The sequence below is a fragment of the Cololabis saira genome, chromosome 3 (genome assembly GCF_033807715.1).
Source record: "Cololabis saira isolate AMF1-May2022 chromosome 3, fColSai1.1, whole genome shotgun sequence".
Classification (NCBI taxonomy): domain Eukaryota; kingdom Metazoa; phylum Chordata; class Actinopteri; order Beloniformes; family Belonidae; genus Cololabis; species Cololabis saira.
Window position 1 is genome coordinate 29,585,653 of NC_084589.1, and position 26,414 is coordinate 29,612,066.

The following is a 26,414-nucleotide window of genomic DNA, read 5'->3' on the forward strand; positions in this document are numbered from 1 at the left end:
CCCATCAAGCTTCCCTCGGCTTCTAAACACTGCTCAGCACCAGCAGGCTGCCATAGGTGAACCGTCAAGTCTCAACACACACTCAGACACACACATGCAGGTGCAGAGGACTCTATAACGTTGGGTGAATACATGGATGATTGCAGCCACTGTGTGCTAACGCTGCTGATAACCCTGCCCTATCTGTATAGGGAATAATCGCCAGATATTACCAGTGTAAATTAAAGAGTCCCCCCGAGACGGTGTGTATCTGTGTGCTCTCGCGTGTATGTCTGCGGGAGGAGTTAGCCAGCAGGTAAGTGTTCAGTAGGGTACATCTGCAGCACTGTCACAAGCCTAGATAATAAATATCTATTATAAATATCATTATTATTGGGCCAATCTCCCCCAATAACAGAGCCTCAGTGAAAGATGGCACAAGGGACTCAGCTGGATATTGGCAATATATCAGCATTGATTATTGAGAGTGCTGACAAAGAGACAGAGGCAAAGTTAATAAAAACTAATAAAAACGACAAGGAATACAGAAAGAACCAGGGCTTTAGCTGGATCAGACACTTGTTCACCGAAGGAAAAAGGAGAAGAGAAGCTGGAGGTATGCAGAGTCAAAGCAGGGAGATACTGTTATTGAGTCATAGCCGGCTCTGTGTTACATCTTCTGTCTCAACGTGCGACTCTGTACGTGAGCATGTATCTGAAATGAAGGTTTATCATTCCTGCTGGGCATGTGGGACTTTTTTGTCTGTGTGTGACTTTGAATTGCCGCTGACATCTCCATGCTTAACATCCACACACGTTCACATAACTCCCCTTTCTCCTCCAGTTTGTCTGTCTTCTCGAATTGATTGGATCCCAACTCTGCAGTTGGGATCCAAAAGCCTGCACAGCCTTCGCCCCTTCCCACACACCGGCATGGACCAAGATGCACAAACAATACTTACCCACCCACGCACAGACACACGCGCTGGCAAAGACAGCAACAAACAAACCTCATAAAAGCCCATGCATCATATCCATATTATCTTGACAAATCTATACATCACGTCAGATGTGAATACTGCGTTCGGCTGCCTGCAGTTGGCACGTGTGTGCAGGGAGGATATGAGAGGAGCGTGTTGGCTGTGTCTGCTGCATGGGACAGTGAGAGAGCGTCATTCTAATAGGGCCTTGTTAGGCCACTGACGGAGCCAGTAACCCGACTGTTGGCTGCTATTGATCCCAGACCAAAGCTGTTATTGATGAGTTAGAATTTAATTCAACCAGCTCGTTTGTCATCATGACATCACCATTTAACGATGACCATGACATGGACACGAACACCCGCGGACAAGGCGGGTCAGACTCACACATAAAATCACACTTGCTGAAAGGAGCTTGAGCACACATGTGTCAATAAACACACACACACACACACACACACACACACACACACACACACACACACACACACACACACACACACACACACACACACACACATTCTGACCGATTGATACAAACCATATCATGAATCGTCCTTTTTCTTACTTTTTTTATGTTTCATTTTTTTTCTGAACCAATAACTACAAAATAAAATGATGTTCAATATTCAAATATAGCGGTTAAATCCAGTCAAATCAATCATTAAAAATGACTAACAGGCAATTACCAAGAGTGCAATAAACAATATGACTAATGGATGGCCTGTGTTATGACTAATGTGTAGCCTCGGGATACTTTTGGCTTTTTTTTGATTGGATAAATATTTCATCCTACATCCTGACCTGCAGGACATGACATGGAGAACATGTTGCGAAGAGAAATTGAACAAATTGCTTTGTATGAATATATTTGTTTGCAGCGGAGCAGTGACAAACTATGTGAACAACAACCATCTGCAAATAAGGTAAAAAAAAACAGAATATCATACATATACACATACACAAACAGACAAATACACATTTCTATGTGTAAATTTTTTGTTATTGGTCTATTACATCAACATTTTGTCTTTTTCAATAATTTGTAGTCTAATTATATCTGAAAATAGCAAAGTATCATCAATGGAAATCTAAATCCAATCACAAATGGCTGAGTTCCTGCTCCAAATGAGTCAGATTTATTTTTGTAGAGGATAAATAAAGATCCACCTATGACAAACTGAAGAATTTAAAAGATGTTTAGTAAATTTAGGAATTAATTCTGGAAGCAAAAGGTGGAAATGTGTGAATATTCAAAGTAGAAAACTTTAATCGTTTTGCAGTTTAGAGAAAAATGTAGTGTGTAGAAGAAAAAAAACAAAACAAGTATTTTGCTTTTATAGCTTTTAAGTTTCTTTAATGATACACAGTATGCACTGCACAACAAAAAATAAAACAATTATCATTAATCAATGCTTTTTACTGCTTGAATCCACGATTCAATATTTCATCCATTACAGTATTTTTCTCTGAAAAGAAGGGAAGCAAAAACAACTCGGGGAGACAATTTCGTAAGAGGTTTTTTTCAATACAGCAGCATGAAGACAGAGCGTAGAAAACAATGGAGCCAGTTATATATATCTCTGTATGGATCAGGAGGCTTGATAGGGAGGGAGATGGACTATCAGGACCATGGGCCTTCAATGAGAGCGGTCCAGCGGGGTTATGGGCTGGAGCGCCGCCCCCAAGGGAGCTCTCCCTCCTGGTCCCACGGGGGACTCAAACTGCAGAGACCCTCTCGCTGCAGGGCCGCTATAGGCTCCAAGTGAGAAACAGTCCGAGGGGGCAGTCCACTGAATTTTGGTGGTCGGCTTTAGAAAGACAGATGGATGGAAAATGAGATGGATTAAATGGGTGTCATCAGCAGGTATCATAGCCTTTGTATTCCGGCTGTGTTTTACTTGTCAGGCGATATAGAGCTGTGTATGACATGATGAGAGAAAATATTTTTAATTGGGCCAAAATCTAAATTCAGCACATGCTTGTATTTGTGTAAAAGACAGTCTGGAGGATAACAAGAGAGTTAGTTTATATATCTCTAAACTTCTGTGTTGTAACATCTGTTGTAACTTAATGAGATCAAAACATCAACTATAGGTTGGTGAGTGCATAAGTGTCTTAATGGCACCATGCTTTTGCATGTGTGTGTGTATATACCTTGCTGTGACTTTTGTACTGTATTTAAAAACATCAAATTGGAAGAAAAGGAAGAGTTTGGTAAGAAGAGTGTATGGAGGACAATCGGTTGGATGCTGTACTTGTTACACCCCCCAACCCACACACACACATACACACACCTCCTCATCTTCCTCACCCCTCCAACACCATCTTTTTCCCCTCCTTCAATCTTACACACCCTCCCTCCATCCCTCTCTTCCACAGACGCGCACAACCACACTACATTCTACAAGAAATAATTGCTTTTGTCTGGAAGGAGTGCGGGGAGGAGGGAAAGGGGGCGCGCATGGCTCCCTTTGTGGAGAGAAGGGGGTCTTTGAAGGACAACTAGTCACTTCTCCCTTTCCTTCCTCCTTCCTCCTCTCTACTCCTCTAGCCTCACCTCTCTCCCTTTCCTACTCTCTTTACTGCTCCTTGCTTGTTTTAAGGAGTTTTCTCCTTTCCTATTCTCTTTCCTTTCCTTCCCCTCCTTCCTTCCTTCTCCTTTTCTCTCATCTTCATCCCTTTTCTCTCCCCCCTTTGGTCCATTCTCCTCCTCTTCCTCATTGGACCTGCGGATGTCATCTGTCATGTGTGAAGCGGAGGGAGAAGGACAATAAAACCTGGTTGTCTGCAACAGGGGATGACACATTTTTCATAATTAAGAATGTGCCGCTTTATTGTGCAGAACACATTTCTTGGCAATATGGCTGTCTTTTGATGACTGAGAGAATGACATGTGTGGTGATGATAGGCAGATAATTCATTGTACATTCATTTTCCATTAACCAGGCCCAATCAGCCACAGCATTAAGCGAGTAAAGGCGCAAACAGTCCTGCGGGATGTGGCTCCCAGGCCCAACAGAGGCGCGAGCACGCTCCTTCCTATCGATCTGCCCGTATTGACTGCGATGTTTAAAATATAGATTTTTCTATTTAAAAATCTATATCGACAATAATCGTGTGTGTAAACGCGCTGCGTTGACTGATGCTGGTCCGTAATTGACAGCATGTTACATGTCGGTGCAGGGGAGGCATGCGGGTGCATGGGGGCGTGCGTGGCCGGGACAGAGGGAACCAGATCCGGGGTCAGGAGGGGTGGGATCACCTCTGTAATTGAAGAGCTCATTTCCTGACACCTGGGCTTTTTTTTTTTTTCCTTCTCTCATAGTGTCTGCAAATCTTCAAGTCCCCCTATATGAGCCACCTTAAGAGCCACGCGGTGTCCTTAAATAGGATGGCTTGTTAAAAGCAGCATGATCAGATTTAACTGAGGGACTTTTTTTTTATATCCATGGATTGTTTTATCAGGACTTCATCCCCGGCTGTAATGCACTGATCACCATTGGCATCATTATGACCGGTATTATTAAGGGGGGGTCCAGAAATCAATACAGGATACCTTTTGCAGCGGTAGTGAAAACGAGGTGTGTGTGTGTGTGTGTGTGTGTGTGTGTGTGTGTGTGTGTGTGTGTGTGTGTGTGTGTGTGTGTGTGTGTGTGTGTGTGTGTGTGTGTGTGTGAGGGTGTGGGGGGTAGCAGGAGGAGGGATTGAGGGGATGGAGGGTGGAGGGTGGAGGGGGTGAGGGTGGTGATGTGTGAGTAGTAGCGGCTCCTCTCTCGCCTCAATGTTGCGGCCAGTCTTTAGTAGCAGATCGCTACAATCCTGGAGGGAGCCGGGTCGAAAGAGCTGTTGGGGTTCCCAAATAATAACGGGGACACACAGACAGACTAGAAAAAGACACACAGACGGATGGACGGAGATATAGGCAAGTGTTCCGATAAAACGCGACACCATGGTCGGATTTTAGTATAGCTGCGCTGTTTTTTCTTTTCTTTTTTTTTTGGTTTTTAATATCCCCCCCGTTCTTTATTGTGGAGTCGCGTTGTTTTTTATCATCATTATTATTTATTTGCCACTTTTGTTTATTTATTTATTCCCTTATCGATTGATTGCGTTTTAATTACTGCCTTGTGACAGAGAGCGAGGGAGGAGGAGCGTCAGGGCCAAGGCGCGCGTTGTGTTCTCCCAGTGTTTGTCTCCGCTCTCCCACCTTCCTCCCCCTCCTCCTCCCCCCTTCCCTCACACTTGTTTATTTATTGGTTGATGAGAGGCTTTAATGAAGCTGTTTTAAATGTGCTCGCCACACTATCCGCTGCGCTGCACGCGTGGATGAATGTAGACGCGTACCGGAGCGCATGCAGCCGACACCAAATACAATAGAGCCAAAAACCAAATAACCCCGCACGCACCGCAGACATCCAAATAAGACTTTCTAACTCCGCTGGCCATCCACGCTCGTATCGTCTCCTGCTATGTAGCCGATTGTGGATTTGTCTTAAACTGCTAAGCGAATACCAAAGCTAAATCCCGGCCGCGGATGCCACAGGAATATATAGGCGAGCGACTGTTCTCATGCCTTTTTTTTCCACACACCTCCAGGAAACATAACTGGTGAGCAGAGAGGATAAGATAAGCTCCGGGGGCCTCTGGGCTATGTTTACTCAAGGAGAGAGCTTTAGCAGTGCAAAGGTAACAGAGAGACGCAGGTCCATCCAACGGCAGACTCTTTATTCTAACGCGACTGCATCAGGCCTGTAATGGGAACAGAAGTTTTCATGTAGCCCACAGAAGTGAGTTGTGATCTCCTCTCCATCCGTCTGTGTCAGTCTGAGCTGTGAGCTGACGGCTGCACTCAATAGGACCAGCCTACACACACACACACACATATACACACACACACACATATGTATATGTTCTATGCACATTTAGGCTACACCAAAAACCTGCTGCCGAGCACCGGTCTGCTGATGTAAATAAAAGTGCGCAGCTGTGGCTCCATGAATGTTGTGAGGTCTTCAAACCAAATATTTCCCCAAAGCTGTCTACCAGAGACACGGACGAAGAGCTTCAGGACAGCGCTTATAACAGCACTTCTGTTAGATTCCTTGCATCAAAACAAGCAGCAGGAGGAAGATCATGTTTGTTCCCTTGCCAGTGCCGTTCGTGTTTCAGAGAACTGCCCCTGACCTCAACGCCTGGCGTCTCAAGTCTCCTCTGGCTCTCCGCTCCAACTCCGGTAAGACATGTTTTTTTTGTCCTCCTCTTCTTCTCCCTTCTCCTCCTCCTCCTCCATGTCGGGGATCCTGCAGACCCGCCCCGCTTTGAGCCGCTGCTGGCGGAGAGCCGTCGGCGCGCACACCCACTCACACACGCAACTGCGCTCTCCACGGTCTCCCCTTCTCCCGAGTCCTTTAGGGCTGTTCAAATCAAGCATGTTCCGAGCGCCAAGACTTGAAAATGAACAAAAAAAAAATGTCTCCTTTTTTTTTTTTTTTACAAAATGTGCTGTCCAGTGTGAGAAGATGCGCTGCTCTTCCTCCGCTGTGTGGGTTCATCTCCACGCCGCGTCCGTGTTCCGTTCTCCGGGTATAGTTTGCTCTCCTGCATGATCCGTGGGCATCCTTCCCCTCTCCTCCACTGCCTGCGCCTGAGCCTCAGCCTCCGACTCTCCCCGACTAGACTCTCGGCAGGCAGGGAATATTCATGCCAACTTATCGATCCTGCTGAGATCGATTCCTGGGCCGGTGGAGGCAGTGAGAGGGGGAGACAGAGAGTAGGTGCACGGAGGAGTACGACCACGAGAAAGAAGACTGGGAAAACACTTGTTTTTTTTCCCCCCTTCTTTCATTTTATTCAACAACATTCGTGCTTGTGTTTCATTTCATGCCGCTTCCGCTCGGACTTGCGTGCAGCTTTTACTGTCAGTTGCTCCAAGATGTTCCGCGCACCTCTAGGAAAACACTTTACAGTGAACTGCGTATCTCCGTCCCGTTGCGTGGCTGCTGCACGGCTGGAAGCGGTGCATGCATGGCAGAGGGAGTGCGGAGCGGAGGCAGAGGAGGGGGAGGGTGTCGGCTGGAGCTGTGGCGCCGTCTGAGTTTCATCTGCGCTGAAGCGGAAGAAAAGGACGCATGGTGGGAGCAGCCGGCCCGGCTTCGGTGTATCACTGGCTGTCGTGGCCAGAGAACCCGCAGCTCAGCCCATCCTCGCTTGCTGTCTCAGACACGCAACAGCGGCTTTAGCCTACCTCCTTGGGATTTCTCTATGCTGTACATGTCCACACTGAAGGACTGCAGTGTATTGACAATGCCTAAAGGAGGAAAACTGGGTCATTATACTGTGTCACTAATGAGCAAGTATAGTCATACAGTAACTGGCCTTTAGTTGGATTTGCTGAGCATCTGTCCCCTATCCGACAAATATGGCTCCCTTCTCATTTCCAGAGCAGCTTGGGCCCATTTGAGTTCAGAGAAGTCCATGCTTTACTCTATGCCCACAGGGTGCAACACATGACAGACAGAGGACAAGGAGAGTAAAAGCAGAGTGGAGCGACAAAATGAGACCTGTAACCCCCAGGATCTCTGGAGATATGCACAGAGAGGTGATACTTGGATGAGGCAAAGATGCAGGGACGAGGAAATAGGTTTTTCCTGCTCCTATCATTCAAAAAATGATGAATGTCAGAATGAGATTTTTTTTTTAAACATGGAAAGAGAGGAGGGAAGTGGGTGAAACTAAAGCAGGTGACAGCAAAGAATGAAAAGGGAGAGGAAAACTCTGTTTGAGCTTGAAAGGGGGGAGCAAAACCATTATGTAGCACCACCAGACCAGGGCCAGCATCTGAAATAGCAGGCCAGCAGAGGAGATTTGCACACAGGCCACTGAATTCCTCAGATGGTGGGATGTCAGTTGCTCACGGTTGATAATGCAGCACGACTTGCATGTTTTCATTCTCTGACCATGGCATCACCCACAACTCACGCTGAATAAACAGTCACACACAGTTTTCCCATGTAGTCGTAGGGCTCTTCAGTGGAGCTTTCAGTTAACTTGTCTCTTTGACTGGTGGCAGCTACTTGACTCTTTAGTGTTGGAGCTTTGTGTGGGGTCAGAGGTTACAGCAGGAGTGTTAGATTCAGCCCCACCTGACCCTTCTCTGCCCCCTGTGTTTTCCTTCTCTTTCATGTTACAACAGGCCTCAAGCACTCATGCTTCAATCCCTTTTGGGGAGGCTCACACACACACACACACATGCGCACACACAGGCACGGTCACGTTGTCATGAAACAGACAGGCCATCATATACAGTAGCATAAAACAAGCATGTTAGACTGTTTTCCAGCTGGATAGCAACCTGCTGAAACCGATCCAGGTTTTGTTCTATTTTTAATGGCATTGTGTCTGTGAGGGTGCAGGTCAGCGTCACTACCGGGCGAAATACTTACGTGTACGTGTGAGTGTCGGCGTAGTAAAGTGGGTTGTGAAGCCATCAGCATTAACTGGTATATGAAAGTTTAATGGGACATAGAGGGAAAAACCGCAGGTTTCCCACACAGAGCGGGACTTGATATGATATGTTGGGACATCAAGGGGACTGGAGACCGCTTTTTTTTTCTTTCGCCTTATCTCTCACACACATTCACACACAGACACGCACACACACACGCGCGCGGACACACACACACACACACACGTACGTTCAGTTCATCTCAGCTCTGCACTTTCTGTCACACACCATTAAGCACTATCTCTCACCTCTTACTGTCTGACTCTCTCTTTCACACACAACCACTCATACACACAGATGTACTTTAGATTTTGGACGCTCATCAGTCGCTTCATTTCTGTCTCTGTATTTCACACGGGTCAAATTTAACTCACTTTTGCTCGCGCTTTTACTTGTGACATGTCTTGACCATGTGCTGCAGGGATGACTTGATGTTTACAGTTTCAGACGGCGAATTCCAATAAAATGCCATATCGAAACCCGCAATCAATATGCCTACTGTTCTGTTTATGTGTTTCTTGCCCACTTTGTGGACATTTCTATCCGTCTTTAATTGCGACCTGATGTTAGAACATGCATGCGCTCGCTCATTTGCTCTGTGTGTGTGACCGAGGGGGAGCAACGACGGATGTGAGCGCAAAAGCATGAACAAACTTGCAAACCAGTGTGTGTAGGTATAGATTGGTTTGTGGAGGAGAGCGTGCAAGTTGCAGTGTTAACATGATTGCAAATGACAAAATGTCAACCTGGGTTTGTTAGCAACATAATGGGGAATCAATAGACACAAGAAAGATGTCAATACTACATGCTTTATTGCATTAAGCTACCGCTCTCCTTCTCTGTAGCTCTCTCTCTCTCTCTTCTTCATTTCCCTTTCCCTCTCTCTCTCTGCTTTCTGTCACAATACGAGTCCCTCTCGCTCCCCTTGGTAGTAGAATTAGATTGCAGCATATGAGCCAGCCACACAGTCCTGAACGTAGCACGCTGATGGCAGAAGACTTCAGAAGCTAATGGGCTATCAGTTCCTCTACTTAGGCCCACGCAAATACCCCCAAACGCTGTCTGACAGTGCAACATGACTCGCAGGAGACACAGCGGTGGCATCTTGTGTTTAACTGATCTCTGTATTTCATGGATCAACCCCCGGAAAGTCATCATTGGATCTAATTTTGGAAACATGAACAATCTTTCCATGGCAATATGAGCTTATTGTCGTACCTGGTCTTATTTAGGTGACACTACTCCTTTAAAGAAATGTACTGGGAAATTAGGAATTAAGCCTATTACTTGGTTATGGATTAATCTAAGCAAATCCAGTCTGTAAGTGTATAATGATAACATTATTACTGCTGCATTATTGTGTTACAGGAGGGTTTTAAAATTCCCTTTAATCCTATTAACTGTTTACCTTATTATTGGATTTGCACAGGTGTGCACATGCTGCACTAGGCAGTATTTATATGCAGCTGGTCGATTTATGTGTGTGTGCACTGATGTGTGTACTGGTTGAGACTAATGTAGTATTAATGCTGATGAGGTCCCACAGCTCATTAGCAGCGCTGAGTGGTATTGAGTTGCACCGGGGAACAAGCAAGACCAAAACACACATATACAGTACATCTTCATCCTCATCATCCGTTGCTTCTTAGCAACCATTACTCAGACACACATTTATGTACCTTCGCACATGCCCGAACACCAAGAAAGTGACCTTTACAGCCTTGCTTTTAAATATTGATACTCCAACAAAGATACTTTGAAGCACACGCAGCAGGATTCAGCAAGAAAATCTTTCAGGGACTTTGACGAGTAGTATTTACAGGACATCAATTAGTGAGTCTGTTGAATTGACGTACACCATGAGGCACTGTTGGAATTTCTTAGTCTGGTTTGGTCGGTGTGTCCACTAAGATACAGCCCGGCATTAGTCCTGACTGGGGTCTCGGTGAGCGGGTCACTTAATCAGACCCATGGACCTTAATCACAGAGAACACACAGAGAGGGAAAGCTGGACCATTCGTAGCATGTGTGTGTATGGGCAGTTAATCAACACATCAGAAGGAGTAAACACATACGTACCAGCTCCATCCTTGATACTGATTGACACCTCCTCATGTGGTTCTAGTTTCCTCTCCTCATCCGTATCTATAACATAAAGATGATGCAAATATGCAAGACTTGACCTCGACGCAGTGGACATTCCACTCTGAGAGAGCATGGATGTCATGTCCGGGCCTGGCTGTGATCAGGACTGAAGTGGACATCTCCACATGCTCCCAATCACTCACAACGAACCTTCAGGCATTAAACCTGGCTTTGGAACTCCTGGTGAATATTTCGGGGCGTAATTAACTTATTTTAGGGGTTATTTTCCTGAGATAGACAGATTCATTCCATCATATCTTCAAAGTCTTGGTGACAGATTCCCTAAAATTCCCTTGGTCAGTGGGACCAAAGCCTCATACTTTATTTATTCATTTATTTTGGCCGGATATACAAAGTCCAGTTGTTCTTTTTGCTGAGATGACTGGGGTCTAATTTAAAGACCACAGTAGTGTTTTCAAAAGCACCTGTCTTTTTTTCGTTGTTGATTGCTTCAGACTGTCACCTCTGCCACCAGGCTCAAGTGCCGGTACATTTAGATAATAAAGGAGACCAATAAAACCCATGGGTTTGATTGGGTCTCTCCCTTTCAGCCCAGCAGAACGGCTGCCTAAATCAGGGGTCCTTCTCTCCATTTCATTTAGCTGATAAGATTTATGGTAATGAAGGGGTCTTATTAACCTTTGGGGTTCTGCCGCTGTCCTTCACACTGAGGGTGGATGAGAGTGCTTGCTGATCCGGTTTTTCAGGTGGAGGCACTGAACATATCTGCTGTAAGTAATGTAACATCTTTGCATACTGTATACACACGCACACACTGCAGAGCAGAGACTTCCCAAAAGCACTCTAGCCCTTTTAGTGTTGAATACACGTTCATCCTCCTGTCTTTCATTTTCCTCTCTGTATTTACCTTTTTCTTTATCCCCTCAATCCTTACTGCTCTCCGTCTTTCTCTCAGCAGGAATAGTCTGTTCTGAAATTAATCTGTTTTACTCCAACACCTCTTCTCCCTCTCATTTCAAGCAAACTCGTCCTTCCTTTTTTCTGGAAATGCATGGTCACGCTCATTTGCTCAACAAAAAGAGTCAACAAAGAATTCTAGGATGGTCTTTAAACTTTAACTACAATATATGATAGGTTTGATCTTTTTCATTCTTTCTGAGAAATATAGTGATTTCACATGTTATTATGTCCCTCTAAAAAGCTTCTTTTATTTGGGTCTAAATGAAAACACTAGATTTTGACAGATTATCAGGTGTCTCAACGATTACTCTATGAGGACATACCTTCTGCTCACATTTATCCTTACCTACAATACCAACCGACTATTTTTTAAATGTATGGGAGCAGACGGAACGGGGGATGACAATGGGGAGGCAAAACTCCTCCCTATTCTGTACAAGGCCCGCCACCCTCTGTCCCTTTGTCTGCTTGTAAAGGGGACAAGGCAGGACACGCGGAGCAGGGGGTGCCGAAGGAGTGACTAAATGACCCCTCTCTCCCCTTTCTTTTGACGCTTCCATGTTCTATCCATTTTGTTGTACACGTCCCTCTCCCTCCCTCCTCTTTCATCTTCTTTCGTTCCCCCTTTTTTCAGCCTGGTTAAGTCGCCATGGCTGTTGGCCTCACGTGTCCTGTCCTCTCCCACCCTCCACTCTCACATCTTCTGCTGCAGCCGCCTGGTTGCCAAAGTGTCTGTAGGACACATTAAGGCCCATAAAAGCCTAGTCTGCCGTCGCACTCTTCACCACCAGTCAGAGGTAGTGTACAAAAGTGACTTTAAATGAGTCTGTGATTACCTCGGAACATGGGAGGTACTAAGGCGGCCAAGAGAGTGTGAGACAAGGCCAGAATGTTGGTAAAAGCACAAGAAAGTGCTTCTAGTGAGTTTCTATGTAATCCCCCGGGGGGGGAAATTGAACAGAAATTAATATTTGTTTCTCTCACACTAAGAGCTGAAAGGGCTACCTGAGTGGAACAAGTTTCGACAAGTTGGAGCCCAGATTTCCTCCCCCCTCATCTCAACCTGTTTGCCCCTCCCCTCCCCATCACCCCTTATCCTAATTGGCCACATGCTGCCATGAGTGACAAGTGTAATCATCAGTCAAATTAGGACTGTGTAGGTGGGGAGAGGCGGAGACCCGGGGAGGTAGAGGTGGAGGAGAGGAATAGCAGAAGGTGGCTGGGATCGAGGGAGGGAGGGGGTTCGAATGGATGTGCTTTGATCAGAGACAGAGAGGGGGTGAGTGGGCAAACAGACAGAGCTACATGGAAACCTGCTGTCCACACACCTGCTGCTTCATGGATGGGCAACATTAGTGCCCTCAGCATCACACACAGCAGCACTTTTACAGAGGATGCTTATTGACTGTGTTGACAATTTAATCAACACTAAATTTGCTCTTGTACATTCTCCCCACTGCCTTTTCATTTCCACTTAAATAGAAAAGGAAAGGAAGAAAGAAAACTCTCTTATAGGGGCCATGGAAATGCAGGGTATAACAATGACATCACAGGATGTGGTAGTAATGCAGTCTCTGAATTTAACTTGGACATATCAGACCAGGGCCGTGTTATATTTCGATCTACTTTGTAACTGAGAGCAGATGTTGGCTTCCCAGCCGGCTAACAAGGTTTTGAGTAATTAGGAGTGCTGATGAAGCGCTTTGATTCTCCGGCTATGGCAGCCGTCTCATTAGCGGTTAGCTATAGCTGGTGCTGCAGCAGGCGCTCCAGTCACATCCTATTAGGCGGCTCAGTGTACACTCTGAATTAAGAGCAGGAGATTAAGAGGAGATGAAAACTGTCTGCGTATACACACGCGGATGCATATGCACACATGTGCACACCCACATGGACACATAAATACTCTGGCCCCTGAAAAAAAAACAAAAGATCAGCAAAGTCCAGATTTAATCACTGTTGTGATAAGTTAAAAGAGAGACTGGTGGTGTTCAAACTAATGTACCCACGTGCCAAGACTTATATCTGTGGTATGAAATCAAGTTGACAAAATAACAATTTGAGTGTGTGTGTGTGTGTGTGTGTGTGTGTGTGTGTGTGTGTGTGTGTGTGTGTGTGTGTGTGTGTGTGTGCCATTTCTCCGTGCTTCTTACAAATGAGAAGAAAACAGAAAGACAACCTTGAAAAGACAATCTTTTCCCTTCTTCGCCATTCATCAATACTCTCCACATGCTCTCCTCTCCTCTCTCTGTTTCTTGTCGTCTTTTGTGTGATGGAGTGATTATTGAGGACGTGGCTCCTGTGTTTAACACTGGTTGATGAAGTCTGCCTTTGTCTGTCTGTGCTAACCTGTCGCAACCGGGACACCGCTTATAGCAAAATCAATACACAGAGTAGGAGAGGGAGGCCATATGAGGGAGGTAAATGAAAGAAAAGGTTGGGGAAGAGAAGCAGATGGGGAGGGTTTGGTTTGAAGACAGATAAATGCAGCAATGAGACAGACAAGGGAGCGCAACGATGGAGCAGGAAGTCATTGAAGAGGCAGGAAAATTCAAATAGTTGATCGCACGCAACAACGGTGAATGGCGATGTCACTCACCATGCTATCGAAGTACGGCATTTGTATGTATATGTTTGTCTTGCCCATGCATAGCCTCAACCCGGGGACTATTTACATCCCTTGTGGTGTGCATGCATGTTATTGTTTGAGTGCAGCAGAATGGGCAGGCCCTATCTTTGTGGAACGATCAGCTCTGTGTGTCTGAGCTTCATTGGCTTCCACTCCCCAGAGCTGGAAACGGCGTGAAGAGAAGAGGGGAACAACAGAGGGACGAGGAGAAGGACGGAGGACGGGAAAAGGATGGGATGGGGAGAAGGAGAGGTGTGTGTGTGTGTGTGTGTGTGTGTGTGTGTTTGGTGGGGGGGTCAGTTGTGTGAGAGAGGCACAGCTGGGAAATGAAAAATGCAACCTCCCCCTCTTCGTACTACCACCTTACACTCACACATACAGCACACACATACATATACACTCACAATCCCCATCTCTTTATCCTCCCCTCAGGAAAGATGGGGTGGAGGTGGTTCTTGTGGGGGGGTGGGGGGGCTAGGAAGAAATGGAGAAAGGGACAGATAGCGGCATTAAAATTCATGGCTTTTTTTTTATTATTTTCCCTGCTGAAAATCAATAGTGTTTACTATGAATGAGTGGAACAGTGGACAACAGTGGTGCCGGGGGGACAGAGACACAGAGAGGAGGAGGAGGAAGGAAAGAGACGGAAGGATGGAGGGAGAGGTAAAGAGGAGGAGGGGTGACTTTATTGCAGTAGGCAGAAGCACCAGAGGCCAAGGTTAAAGACCAGCAGGGGCAGAGAGACAGAAAGAGATAGAAGTACAAAGTAAATTCAGATGTCTTCTAAAACAGCCTTGTAAATGCATATTTTCTTGTTTGTTGCCCCAGTAATATAATGTAAACCGTAATCTTCCCCACTGTAATATATTGTAGAGCAGCTTTCACTTTGTGTTTTTCCCTTTTCATTCCCCTCATCCCCAGATTGAGCCGGCTCTAGCTCTCAGAAACGCTGTGTTAATTGGCAGCCGCCTTATACCACGGGCCCAATTTCCTGCAAACAAACAGCGAAGCCATACATGAGCAAACATAATCATACAAAAACACACACGGACTGAAGAGCTGACTGTTTCAGAAACCCTGACCCTGTTTCTTGCAGCTCAAAGCCTGGAAGTTCAGGATGGCTTACCAGTGTTTTGGTAAAGCGCTGCCTCTGTGTCTCACACCACTTGATCAAAGCAGAACAGAGTGTTTTATCTGTGTGTTTTTTTTAAACTAAATGTAACTCTGACATATTTCATGGCAATCAAAGCTTTTAAAACAGTTGTGTTTTTCTCCTGCCAAAGTTCTGCTAGTGAAGAGAAGATAAATAATTTATATTTTTTATATTTCTGAGACAAAAATCTACATTTTTCTTTCTTTCTTGCTGCATTTATGATTTTTAACATGTATGGAGCTTGTGTCTTCGCTCGTTGCTCAGCTGTAGTGTTTTGCATGATCGTGACTGTGCGCTTAGGTGCGCTATCTTGCACTTATCTGTCCCTTGGTGCACAAAATGTGTGTTTGTGCTTTTCTATACATTTGGATGTGTGTGTGTGTGTGTGAGAGTGAGAGAACTGAGTGTTGGGGGGGTGATATATATGCAGTCAGCTCATGCATTATGGAGAGTGCAGGTGAGCTCGTCTAAATGTGAACTGCTGGTATGTGGAGAGTTCAGGGCCAATCTCACTGAAGCCTTTTGTATTAGCATAGCATCTCCATTTCAAATCGGCCTGTCAAAGACCAACAGCATGTTTTATTCAGCAACAGATATTGATCACATTTTATGCATGCATATCAAATCTATATTGAGAGCCAAATTTAAGCCTTTGGTATGTATGTGATACTGCTTTGAATATATCCTGCATGAAAATGAAGGTTATAATCTCTGCAGTGCTTGACTGCAAAATATATATATATATATATTTTTTTTTTTGGGCTGTTCTTTGATGTGGTAATAGTATGGTGTAATGTTGATTGAAATAAGAAGTTGAGAATGACTTGTTTACTATTCAAAGGAGGAGAGTAAGACAGTCAGAGTGCATCCATTTAGCTGATGTGTCTACATCGTGGTCCGTAGGGACAAAAAAAGTTTGCATAGGTCAGTATGGCAAGGTGGCTGTCTTATGTGGGCATGGGGTGGGTGTTTGTTACTGTAATGCCTCAAAAGACTCACCGAGCGTCTAGATTCGTAGTCAAAATGACCTCCGAGACCCATGTACATTAACAGCCAACATTTAACTATAGCAGCATCTTTTTGTCCATCAACATGTTTTGTCCATCCATATTTCTCCATGTGTTAAAACAGGAACCCAATGCCATCTCTGCCTCTCAATAATGTGCTTTTTTTTCTTTCATCATCATGTTATGTCGGTACTGCACTAAATCTCCCCTCTCTAAATGACTGGAGTGGATGAGAGGTCACAGTATATGGGTGAAGAGGACAATGCAGGCTCTGGCTGTGATAGAGCTTTCCTTGTGGCTATTTATGAGCAGAGGTGGCCCATTTACTGAATGGGACAAGAGGAAGGTAAATGCCGGTTTGTTAGGGAAACATCTATCCAGACCACACAACTTTGCTTTTTGTTGTGGCGATTTTCTGACTGAGGTTAAATATAGTTTTTCATTAGCTGTTTTTTCTTCCTTATCTTTTGAGTTATTTTTTTTACAACTATCTGTCCATCCCCTGACATCCCCCCTCCCCCTTCAAAGCACTCTGTTCCCTTAGTGACTGTTTCCAAGGTGCCCATTCCCAAGGGCTGGAGGAGGGGTCCAGTGATGTCATGCATGCATAACTCTACACCTGTAATTCATGGCCTGCTCTTCCTTCCTCTCAGTCACTGTCACTTATTTCTTTCTCTGCTGCTTATTCTACTGATGTCCGTTTTTCTCGTTTGAGTTATTATTACTATTTTCTTTGAGTGTTTTCAGCCTTTCAGATTTGCTCTTGATTCGTCTATTCTCCCTCTCTTTTTGTTAGTCTCCCTTTTACCAAAAAAAATATGTTTTCACCATCAGCTCACGACAATAAAATCCCCCTTGTATTCAGGAATCGCTCTTTTTGTTCCAGATTTCGATTTAAAATTGAGTATTTTATGGAACTGTGACACTTATCTTTTCACTAGCTGTTAAAAGACAGACAGTTGAGGTGCCCTCTGTCCATAGTGTGCATGACTTTCTACATCTGCTCCATGTTTAAAAGGTCATTTGTCTAACCTGACATTTTCTGCCCTTACCAAAGGTTTCCTCAATATCCAGCCCGGCTCCCTCAATCAGAGTTTATGTTTTTTCATCTATTTATTTGCGTTTGTATAAACCTTTTCTGACAATACGTTGCTCTTTGGTGTCAAAGAATATCAAAAGAGTGGGAGGCTGATTTCTATCATCTTGTAATGTTCAATAAACGGAGAAATGACAGATGTGGTCCCCTGTGTGTGCGCGGGCTCGCTGTGGGTCTGGGTTGCCCGGGCAATGGGGCCAAGGATTCCAAGAAATGCAAGTTTCAACGGGAAGTGCAGTGAGTGGGTAGACACACACACTCGATGGGGTCTGATCAGGGATTAATGTCTGTGTGGCTGCACGTTTGTGTGTGTGTGCTATTACAGCTATAGTCTTACAAGAACCCGTTTGAATTTTAGACCATTGTACTGAGGACATTTTGGGAAGTGAAAGTACTTTGGGTGGTGCGTGTCTGTGTGTGCGTGTGTCTGTGTGTGTGTGTGTGTGTGTGTTACAGCAGGATGTTTTTACTCTGCACAGGTTGTCACTCTCCTGGTTTGCCTTGTGTGCCTTTTGTTCCACCTCTGCTCCACCATTTTGGTTTATGTCTGGACAAAACGAGGCCCCACAGCTGGGCCCCTTACCTGAACACAGCCCACTGCCTCTCTGCACATATTTTTCCAAACCTCCTTCTCTGTTCCCCATCTTTGTTGTAAATTCCTGCTATCCTCACTTATTTTTTTTGGGGGGGGGGGGCATTTTAACCAGATTTACTCTGACTTTAAAATGTAACTGCAAAGATTATGTTCACAAAACATTTTTATTTAATCACCTGATAACACCTCCAGCTTCTCTGTGATCCTAAACTGGATGGATGGATGGATGGATGGATGGATGGATGGATGGATGGATGGATGGATGGATGTTTTGCACATTACTACATTTCATAACATTCACTATCTACTTACACAGATAATTTACATATATGGTCAGTTATAGGTCAATGATCTCAGTCAGCCTCTACAACATCTACATTATGAAACTAAAGTTAAAGGACGAGAGTGCGGGGGAGGATAACCTTTTTTACTGGTCTAGCTGTTAAAGGACTCACTCCACATTGAAATGGTGAATGGTTCATGCTTGTACAACACTTTTTATTCTCATAGTACTAGAAACGTTTATATATATATATATATATATATATATATATATATATATATATATATATATATATATATATACATATATATATATGCTGTACAAAAACACACTGAAGAGCACACTGTGAATGATATGGGATTTATTGTGTTGTCCACAAGGACAGCTGTTTCAGAATCAAGACTAAAGGATATGTGAAAATGCTTATTCGAGTCCCAGTACATTACATGCTTGCATGTGCCTTTTAAAATCACAGTACGGTATGTTTAAATCATTGCATGCCTTTAGTGCAACTGTCATGCATGCCTGTAACATAATTGTACAATTACTTATTTTTCAAGGCTACATCAGTGTTACGTGAATGTGTTTCATTTATCATATTGTAAAGCATATATCTTTTACTTTCCACAAAGGGAAAAAAAAGAAGAAAAGATTCCCTTATTGTGATTACTGCCTTTGTAGTTTGTGGACAAATGTACATAGTGGACGTGGAGTGCTGCTAAAGTGCTTGTGAAGAATTTGAATGCATGAGCCACAAGAAAGGGAAAAAAATAACAATAAAAAACATTTCTTAGACCATAAACCAGTGAACATGATGCTTGAGTGTGTAAAGAAATGCCCAGTTTTCTTTTTGCATCCAATCAGATCTTGTTTTTGTTTTTTATAGCCATTAAAAGTGACTCTATAAGTTGGAGCCAAGTTTTTCTTTGTCCCCCAAACTCAGTGGTCAGGTTGTGGTTGATCATGTTTTATTAGTTGTTTTTTTGGCCCTTCTCAATCCTCCTCTCAGTTTAGCTGTGTGTTGTGGTGATGGGAAGGCGCTGGATGGGTTGTTGAATGAACTCTGTGGTTGCTGACAAATCAATGATAAAGAGTAATGACATCAACAATGTGATATATCTGCTTGTGCTTTCATTGACTCTCCCCGACCCCCACCAACTCCCCTTGTAATGTTTACACCACCTTGGGCCTTTGCCTTCGCCTTGCACCATAAACGATGTTTCTATCTATTTATGTTTGTCATTATATGTATCTTTATCTCTGTCGTTTGTTTCTCTCTGTTGGTCTGTCTATCTTCTAACTCCCTCCCTCTCTGTTTCTCCCTCTCTATTGATCCAGTCATAGTTTTCTCAGTCTTCACAGTACTGGGCCGCTCTAATCAATACAGATAATTGTCTGCTCTCTCTCGATGCCAAACATAGTCTCCCCTTCTCCCCTCTCTCCCTTTTTATCAATGAACCCCAGTCTTCCCTCACCCCTCCTCACCCACCCAGCCCTCTCCCCCCTCCAGACAGGGATTCCCTCTCCCCTAATGAAGGGAGATAACCTGCTTTCTTTACCGATTTTCTACCACCCGCCCTCCCCCACTCACATCCCTGCCTCACCCACTCCCTTTCCTCCCTCGTTCATCGATTACCGTGAGAGTTGGGCCCGGCCTGCCCGCCTTGCTGATGTAAACACACACAGTGCTCCTGTTGTGGTTTAGTGCCCTTTAACCGCTCCACGTGTGTGGGCCCTTCGGCTAATCGGTGGGATACTGTGGTTTCTGCTTGGTCAGAGGGGCCTTTTGTGACTCCAGCCCGGGATCACTGTGGAAGATGACATAACACCTTCACCTTTTACTCGGTGGTCCATCACTGTTCTCTCGGACCTTCATGACACTGCCAATCCGAACCAACGCCTGTGGAGTAAAGACCCAATCAATATGTGACAGTTATGTCCTGTTTGGCTGATTGGTGTGTTTGAGTTGTTGTGTTGAAAAAAACAAAAAGACGCTATCACCAAACATCACAAATGAAGGTGGATATATTTATGCAGGCAGAATTTGCACGAGAGCTTTCAAACCTGTTCCTCCTCTAACATTAAACCCTTTAAATCATACTTTCATAATAGTGGAGTGACAAGTACAGAGCAGCAATACTAGCATGGGAGTTATAATCTGAAGGAAAAGAACAGTAATTGTAAGCAAACGCAATGCAAACGAATCTGATCGACAATATTTATCAAGTAAACACAATACGTTAAAGAGTTTCAGTGAGGATAGTGAAGACTGGAGTGAAAAAGTGAACATCCAGAGCAGTGCAGCATTCATATTCTGTCTCTACATATGAAATCCTGTGTGTTTAATAATGCATCCACCCATCCAGCCAACAAGGCAGGTTATAGGTCTGCTGCTCGTTGCACTACGTGTGTGTTTGTGTGAGTGTGTATATCTATCTTTCTACAAATCAAACGTGTAGTATCCAGCACCGGTCTCTGATGTACACTATATCACTGAACTCAATCTGGAGCTGCACTAAACCACACAGGCAATATCAATGACAATATATATTTATAGGATATATTTCCAATGTTTACACGAATATGTCATACTCTCTCTCGTCTCCTGCAACTGATAGCCGAGGTCCTTGTCTTTTCCACAAGAGGCGGAAGTGAGATGGATTCTGGGAAGGTAGAAAAAGTTTGGATCATGATGTAGGAACAGAAGACAGCGAGAGCAAGTCATTTGTATTTGAATTGTTTCATGAATATATTTGTGTAGTGGTGAGTTATCTCTATGATTGCATGTGAATGTGTAGCGTCTGTGCTTGTTTATGAGCGGGCCAGAGAGCGTGCATGCGTGCATGTGTGTGTGCATCTGGGACAAACAGAGTGTCTGCGGGCTCAGAGTCAGCTTTACATCTGTGTGATCAAACTAAGCAAGGGCTTACAAGGTAGCTGTGTGATGGAGATGAGTAAAGCAGGGCGGAGGGAGGTGAGCCAGGGGAGTGATTTTTGTCCTGGAGGAGGTTGGAGGAGGTGAGAGGGGGTTGGACATTAGACAGCAGGGATCTTCCTATAGCCTCCTGGGACTTGAACCTATAACCCCTAACCCTCTACAAGCCCTCTGGTCATGGACTTGAACGCTGTTACCCCCGATGGACAATATGTTCCCGTCCCTAGCCTCGCTGCAGCGCTCTGCATGCCATTAACAGATAAGTAGGCAGCGCTGAGCGCCTGCCTGCGTGTTAACTCTCCATGTATGAGTCAAGTGTTTGCTCAGTTGGCCTCGACTTTAGTGTCAGGTCTTGCCCTCTGTTAATTTAATGACTGTCAAACAGAAGAAGTGGACAAAAGAGACCTAAAGTGTGGTGATTTCTGTCTTTTTTTGATGCGATTTGTGTTTTGCAAGTCCATGGGAAAAGCGATTTTCTTGTTTTGTCCCCTTTTTTGCACTCGTTGAATTTGTTCAATATGAGACACGATCCATGGGGGCTTTATTCTGTCCTCAGTGGACGCTATCTCTCCCGCAGTCCCTCTAACGAGGACAGAAGAAGAGAGGTTTATGCATGCTTGGGCCCGGTTCATTCTTCACCTGTCAACAAAATCATTCTCACCACCCAAAAAAATGGAGATAGAGTAGGGAGGGGGGGCAGTTAGTGAGAGGGGAAAGATGGAAAGATGAGGAGGAAAGAAAGAGGACATGGGCTGATTTATTCCTCTTGGCCATTTTCTTTGCTCCTTCATTCCTCTATTTCTTCCCTTGTTTGTATTTGTGGGCTCCGCTTATCAGATCCCAGCTCCATTCAAGGCCTCAGTCAGGGGGAGATGCCAGACGCCGCCGTCTCTTTTTCATTCAATCTCTCTGCCTCTCTTTCGCTGCTGCTTTCTCAGGCTCTCCCTCTCCTAACCTTTGAGAATAAGAGCTTTGAATTTGAATTTCAGAGCGAGCTAGCAAAGCAAGCAGAAGGCTGAACGGGGGGAGTGCGTGAGGTGGTGGGGATTGTAGGAGCAGCGGTCATTGAGAAAGGGCCAGCTCAGCGCGTCCCCCGGCCTCCCCCCTTAGAAGGGCCCCGATCGATACAAACTCGGAGCAATAAAGCTTTCCCCCTGTCATCTCTGCAGAATACAAAGCAGAATAGAGGGAGGGAGAGAGAAGGAGAGGGAGGGAGAGAAAAAGAGAGGGAGAGAGAGGTGAAAAGCTGTTCCGCTAGCCAGACCAATTTCCTTGCCCCCCTCCACTCGTTTGCTTCACCACCACCTCCCTAGCACACCATCAACACCACCTACATCACCCCTTCCTTAGTCCTTTTTTTTTATCTGTCACTCTTTCACCTACTCCCCCTCTTAGCACAATATAAGCCTCTGATTGTATCACTACACAGTTATTTCTTCATAACAGATGCACTTTGAATTAAGTATACTATAGATTTCATGTTTCCCCAAATATTACGGAGAAATGCAGAGAGAGGGTGAAGAGGGGGGAAATGTGGCGGAAATTGTGATGTATGTTGGAAAGAAGTGACTAAAAAGTGGGATGGATGGAAAAAAAAACAGAAAAGCGTACACAGTACACGAGCGTGGTAGTGTGTAGGTGTGAAGGGGGGGGCAAAGGAGAGGAAAGGGGTGCATCCAGAGAAAAAAAGATGGATACAGCAATACAAATAGAGAGGAAAAGAAGGAATATTGATGAAGAGGAAGGGGTGAGGTTGAGGGAGGGAAGATGTGTGGGGATGGAGGAGGAAAGGAACCGGCACAGAGAGGTGAGCGGGTCAAACAGCAATCCCTTGAATTGAGAGCCTATTACTGTAATTGTAATCTGGATTCAAAGCAGCGAGACGCGGCAGTGACAGGCAAACACTTACATGCACACGCCACAGACAAAAGACGGTGTGTTGGTGTGCGTGTGTACTTTTCCGTGCTGTTGTGATTGTTCTGTGAAACTGCAGATGTGCATGCATGTGTGTACTTGCTGCTGTCTCCATTCTTCTCCACTGAATGGCAGTCCAGGAGTCAGCCTGCCAATCAACTATTGTGCTCTTGTCAATTTAATAATATTTCTGAGCGCTGACCTCCACAACACTACAGCCATCGCTCTGTGTGTGCATGTGTGTGTGTGTGTGTGTGTGTGTTTCTGTTTTTTGTGTATGAGCCTGGTTTCTTATATATTTCTCTGTCTCTCCCTCTTTCACCTCAGTCTAACCCCCTCCCAGCCTCTCTTTCTGTCTCCCACTCAGTCCGTCTCTTATTCTCTCCTTTATTAGAAGGAGAAAGTGTGAGCCCTTCATCTCTCATCCACTAATTCTCTCCATTATTGTGCCTCTGTTCAGCCCTCCGTCTCTCTGCACTCCTTCACATGTGTCTTCCTGTCTTTTCTCACTGTGATCTATATTGCTTGCCTCTTTTTAAACCCATGAGCTGGCCTCCTTGCCATCTTTTCCTGTTATGCTTTTGCATTCCCTCATCCTTTCTTCGACTCTATCACCCTGCATCCTATCTTTCGTCTTGTATTTTTTTTCCTCAGACCTCATCCCTCTATCTGCCTTATCCAGACTTCCTCACTCTCCACCTTTTTCCCCTCTCTGTCCATCTTTTTTCAGCGCTACCTCAGCTCCCGTCCCCTTTTTTTTTCAGGTCGACTCTTCCTGTCTCGTCGTCATTGTTGTTCCTTTTTGCTTTTTCATCATCACTGGCTCATTTTGTCAACTCTGTGTCTCCTCCATCACTCCTCAACCTCCCTACTCCATTCATCCTTCCTTCCTTTATTCCTTCCTTCTTTCCTCACCCTTCTCTCCCTCCCTCCATCCTTTTCATTCCCTGGGGAGGTCAGTAATAATGGTAGTGATGGAGTGAGAGAGGGAGGTGCGATTATTGTCTTGTCGGGAGTCAGAGGAATCGATCGGCCCAGAAATATGAGGCGCGAGAAAGAGCCGCTGTGTCAGATACAATAACCACCCGCTCCCGGGGGCTTACACACACACACACACACACACACACACACACACACACACACACACACACACACACACACACACACACACACACACACACACACACACACACACACACACACACACACACACACACACACACACACACACACAAACCAGTTTTCAACACGAACATCTGCATTCATTTAGTTGGAGACTGACACACACTTATGCCATCTTTCTTTTTCATTAACACACTCATATCCCTCTCCTTCTGTGGCGGCGCAGAGTTGCGCGGCAGCCCAATCATCTACATGCTTTGATCTGAGATAAAGCGTAGAGGTGGATCTGTTCTGATCATTCTTCATGCACAGATAAAGGGCAAGGCGAGGAAAATCGCTCACACACCTTTCACTCACGTAGCTACAAACAGACACAAACACGTACATAAGCGTGCACGCCGCACACTTGCTCACACTGAGACCTTTCACTGCTGTTGCCTGGCAACGTGGCCGAATGTCCAATCCGAGTGGAGAGCAGTGGCCAGTGATGTCACAGCTGCTGCTGACCAGCAGGTCTGAGAGGGAAAGAGAGACAGGGGAGGAGAGGAGAAAGTTTGAATCAGTGAAAAGCGAGGTGGAAGGTCGCAAAAAGAGAGTTGGGTAATGATGAGAGGGTTTGGAGGAAAAGAAGTGGAGCAGGCCAAGGTGACAGAGGGGCAGACAGCCAAAAAAGATGAAGACAGCTGCAGCTGAAGTTCTCCAAACTGTATGAATTTGACTGAGAATGGTTTGGTTTTGTATAAAGTGGTTTCAGGTCTCCTCATGCTGGTGACAAATATGCTGATGTATCTTCCTGCTTACCCTTAACTTGTGCCCCCCCAAAAAGTGCAAGAAGAACCGAGGCTTAGAGAGAGTGAAGATAAAGATTTGAGCTTCAACCTTGGTAGTGCCGTGGGAGAGACCGGTGCCTGTCTAGACAAACCTGGCTCCCCATGGGCTTCCGAGATGATATAGAGAGGAGGGGAGTGATGTGAAAGAAGGATGAAGGGGAAGAGGGGCCAGAGGAAAAGGAGCAATTGAGAGGTTTTAGGACAGGAGAGGAATAGGTGTTGCAAAGGTGTAGGCAGCTGAGATGGCGCTGGTCCCAAGGTAGCCAACAGCATGAATGTGTTTTAGCTCCTGCTGCTTCTCATACAAAACCTCAACCTCTGTAGTCTGCACACTGCCAGACCCACTGTTTATAATCCTGCAGCTCCTCATGGGGCTGCACCTGAACACACACACACACACACGCACACACACACGCGCGCGCGCGCGTACACACAAACACACAAGACTGGGTTTTATATTCCTCACCTTGTATAATAGGGCCTTGCTGTTTGACTGTGCATGCTACTTGGTGGGTCCGTCACTGAGCCGTGCTCCGTCCCCATCTATAAGAAGAGGAATATGATGGATTATATGAATTAGAGCCAGTGTGTGCTGTAGGCCTGAGGCTGCACAAGATATAGGAGGGTCGAGCCATGGAGGGATGCTGAACTGGTTTGGAGACCTCAGAATTGTCCCTGCAATGACCCATTATACACACGTTCTCCTCCCAGCTAACCACTCTCTGTCGCTCCCCTCCATTCCCCTCACCTTTACATCTCCTTCACTCTCTTCCTTTTTTCTTCACTGTTCCCCCCCCTCTCTCTCTCTCTCTCTCTCTCTCTCTCTCTCTCTCTCTCTCTCTCTGTTAGTACCCCCCAATTCTCTTCATTCCTGCCTCTCCCTCATTCTTTGACCGTGCAGTGATTGATGGCACTCTAGAGGCTTCAGCCCCCACCCATCCTCCTCCCTGGGGTCTCACCATCAGATTGTGTGCTGCTACAGTATACGTGTGTGCTCATTGTTTTACAAACATAACTTTTAGTAGTGACCAATCCATTCGGCACACACAGCTAAAATCTCCTTGTAAAGCGTTTCAACACAGCACCCAGTAAAACTAGACAAATATATTCATATTGTTTTCAGTGTTAATCATCAGAATATTACGATTGGTTTCAGTTGTGACTACCATGTATTTGTTTCTGTTTCAATCTGGTTTAAATGTTATGTCTTGAGCGCTTCTAGGGCTGATCTCCATGGTAACCAAACCTCCAACTCCCGTGGGCAGGAAGGCCCCCCATGGCCATGAATTGTACAAATACACACACACACACACACACA

The 26,414-nt window shown here is 45.2% G+C and overlaps 1 protein-coding gene across 2 annotated transcripts in view; it reads left to right on the top strand.

Moving 5' to 3' along the window:
- The first annotated feature begins 5,782 nt into the window (after nt 1-5,782).
- pou2f2b (POU class 2 homeobox 2b) overlaps nt 5,783-26,414 on the top strand; it is a 46,048-nt gene continuing 25,416 nt past the window's right edge. For both annotated transcript variants that reach the window (XM_061717149.1, XM_061717152.1), the window contains exon 1: nt 5,783-6,195. In XM_061717149.1, the coding sequence (XP_061573133.1) occupies nt 6,096-6,195 (100 nt within the window). In that variant the 5' untranslated portion in view covers nt 5,783-6,095. The remainder of the gene's footprint in view (nt 6,196-26,414) is intronic.